The sequence below is a fragment of the Octodon degus genome, unplaced genomic scaffold (genome assembly GCF_000260255.1).
Source record: "Octodon degus isolate 3935 unplaced genomic scaffold, OctDeg1.0 scaffold00064, whole genome shotgun sequence".
Taxonomy (NCBI): Eukaryota; Metazoa; Chordata; class Mammalia; order Rodentia; family Octodontidae; genus Octodon; species Octodon degus.
In genome coordinates, this window is record NW_004524640.1 from 1,925,784 (window position 1) to 1,929,118 (window position 3,335).

General features: G+C 39.8%; 1 protein-coding gene across 1 annotated transcript in view; it reads right to left on the bottom strand.

The window, feature by feature from the left end:
• The window catches only part of Abcc9 (ATP binding cassette subfamily C member 9), a 154,042-nt gene that overhangs the window by 53,369 nt on the left and 97,338 nt on the right, over nt 1–3,335 (bottom strand). Inside the window, exon 24 of the mRNA XM_004634654.2 lies at nt 716–812. Within this exon, the coding sequence (XP_004634711.1) occupies nt 716–812 (97 nt within the window). The remainder of the gene's footprint in view (nt 1–715; nt 813–3,335) is intronic.

Here is a 3,335-nt window from a genome sequence, read left to right on the forward strand (position 1 = left end):
ACCACCACCCCCGAACTCTGTGCTGGCTCAGCATGCCCCAGGGGCAGGGCCAGTGCAGCAGCTCACTGCGCTTGCCAAAGAGGCGCTTAGTCAGCTGAGCTATCTTGCTGGGTCCATTCCATGATTTTAAATGGTGGTGTTTCTTACAACCCTTTGGCAATAAACGTGAAGGCAGTGCAATATTTTATCTGATTTTTTTGCAAATTTTGATTATCTGATTTCCTGCTATACCATATTACATTCTTATAATAGTTACGAATACCTAATGCTCTTATCCATTATTGCTATATTGTCACTAAATCCTTGTGAGGACTCATTGAATGAATCAAAACACAATCCCATATTTCCCCTTTATTGTTTCTCTCCGGAGGACTGACATTTTATTACTATCTTGACTTGATCATTACTCTAGGCCTTTTCAAGTTTTCTGAATAAAGGTTTACATGCATTTACAACCCAACCTTTTCTTTCAATTCTGTGTCACATGGGGTATAAATGTACTAAGACACACTTTGTGGAGCCCATCTTAGTGTCCACCAGTGGATGATTTACACATGCAGCCTCTTATTCTTTTCATTTTCAGTGTTAGGCATTGACTTAGCACCTCCCCTTGCAAGATACCTTATTATTTCTCACTAAGACATTCACACATCAGCTGTACAGGTAAAACCCTCACATCTGTTACTCCACTTGAATGGTTCAAGAAAAGATCTACCTTCATCTTCATCTTCCATTTGGGCTTTGGCCTCTCTGGAATACATGGCTCTTCGGAGAGTTTTCCTCTCTAAGGTTGTCTGGTCAGCTTCCATGTCCTACAATAAATATCATGCTATCATTCAAAGAGCTCCAGCTGGAAGAAGGGTTTGACTTACCCTTATTCACACATACCATGGGTTTTATACAAATCTCAAGAGTTCTCTGCTCACCCTGAAGACATAGAAATCCTATCACAAAAGCGGGTGTGGAAATGCCTGTTTGTAGGAAATGTTGCAGTGTTCAGATGTGTAGGGCAGTGGGAAGTCAGGAAAAGCAGTGACAATGTGATAGACCCCACAACTTGTTACCCTAATAAACCAATAAACTTTTGGTTATCAGTCGTAGTCTGCGCATTTTCTCTAATTATATAGCATGTGATTTAATGGACCTACTGTTCTAGGAGGCTCTGTTATTTCCAAATTGCTGAAATAAAACCCAAAATGCCTCCCTGAATCACAGTTTATAAGACATTTTCATGTTAGCTTCTAATTTGCCTCCTGATATGAACGCCAACATTGATCAACAAAGCTACATCCAGCAAAAAATGAAAAGCCATCTCCGTCTTCTGTGTATCATGTAATACCGTGAAATAAACTGGAACCAAGTAGATTTGCTTCTGGTTCAACTTCCCATTACAGAAAAATGCAAGATTTATTTTGGAGACTTAAAACAAAACACCACCAAAAATTTTAAAGCAAATTTTCCTAGGAGTCCAGTGCTCCTCTGAAGCCAATTGCAGACAAAATATTTTGAACTGTGTTGATATTTGGGTTAAGCAAATACGAATTTAGTTTCATTTATCTAATAAATATGTACCGCAGCAAGCCAAGGTGAGGTCACAGGCAGAGGATTGGGGAGCATCAGATGATATTAGTTGTGCTTTGCTTAATAACATTATGAAGATAAGGGTTGATATTACCCAGTCTACAACTTTTAATAACATTTAAAATCAGTTAAAAACATTATCTCCTTCTTTGTAGTTCTCATTGCTGTCCTTTAAGCAAATTCATTCCCATCTTATTTACCTGCTAACCCTTACACTGAAAGTTCTTCCTACAGCCCTGTGACAGAAGGTCCCAGGTGTCCTTCAGTTTCCTATTCCCTCTCTTTTACTTCATTTATTTTACATCCAGGCCAGGCTTTCTCCTGTTTGGCCCCACTGTCCCTGAGCTGCATGACTCGCTGTTGTTGTGGCTGCCCTATCCCTGCGGAGTACTAAGCAGCATCCCTGTCTCCTACCTGCTGGGTTCTAGAACCATTTTCCCATCCCAGGTTGAAAAACCAACCTGGGATGTTCTTCAGATGTTGTTCTTCAAATATCTCCCAGGAGGTGAAATTGATGCTGGTGTACAGACCCTTCCATATAATAAACTAAACAAGGTTGTTTCTGCAAAAATTACTCTGTCTCTCAGTGATCTTGATCTCCATGATGGGATTCTCAGTGACTCCTGATGAACTTAAGTGTCTACTTTCCATTAAAGAGCAGATCTCCCTCTGTACCCACATGGGGACTCAAGGCAGGAGTTTTATTATCCTGGCTTTGCCTGGCCACCATTCCATTCTACAATAATGGAACAACCCCGTCAGACCCTAGGTTGTTCCCTACCTCCCTCAGTTGACTCATGTCCTTATTATCTGTCTTTAATTATAGCACTATGCCATCTCCAGCAACGCTTTTTATTTCTAAAGGCAACATAAAGAACTTACTTCTTGGCCTGCTCAATGGTGCTACTATCAAATCTAGCCAACAGCTCTTACTTTTACCTGATCTTCTTGCCAAAGATTCTGACCATAAATTGTCCCACACCATAAGCTTTTATCATATTCTTTTGTCCTTGGCACTTAGAACACTGAAGAAAATGTCATTTGGGCCATCTCTAGTACATTTATAATGAAGGTCCCCATAGCACAGTTTCTAGTGGGCACTTCTGGCTTGTATCTCGTAATCCAGTGGCTCTATCTTTTGTCCTATTTTATGCCTAGATTTTGGCTATTCTTCTTTATGTGGTTTGTTTTGAGATCATCCGAAAACTAATAGATGACAGGGAAATATCAGGATTTGTTCTTTTATCCTCCTCTGTTGAAAGAGGTTCCCCCTTCTAAAACAATATATTTTTAACAGATTTGTTTGCTCATTTGTTTTGGAGATTGAACTCTGGACTTTGTGCTTGCCAGGCAGGCGCTCAAGCCACTGAGCTCTCTCCCCAGCTCTGAAACAGTACATTTTAATCTCCTGATATTTTAAAGAAATTTGTGCATACAAATATTTCACTTTATTAAATGCTCATTCCTATCCAAGGATATCAAATTCTGGACATGTCCTAGTCCAAACTCAAAAGCAAAACATTTGAAAACTTTGAAAATTTAATTTACTATTTCTTTTCTCAAGTACCAGCTGTACTCAATCTGTTTTCCAAGCCTGTTATCACTTCACTGAATGCTGTAGCATTAAAATACAATTACATTAGGGATGGACCTATGTTTAAATTCCAGTGGTTCCCCTCTACCACCCCCTCCCCAGCCACATTCAGCAATGGCTCACATCATTTCTTCTTACATAGCCACCTTGGATTTTGACG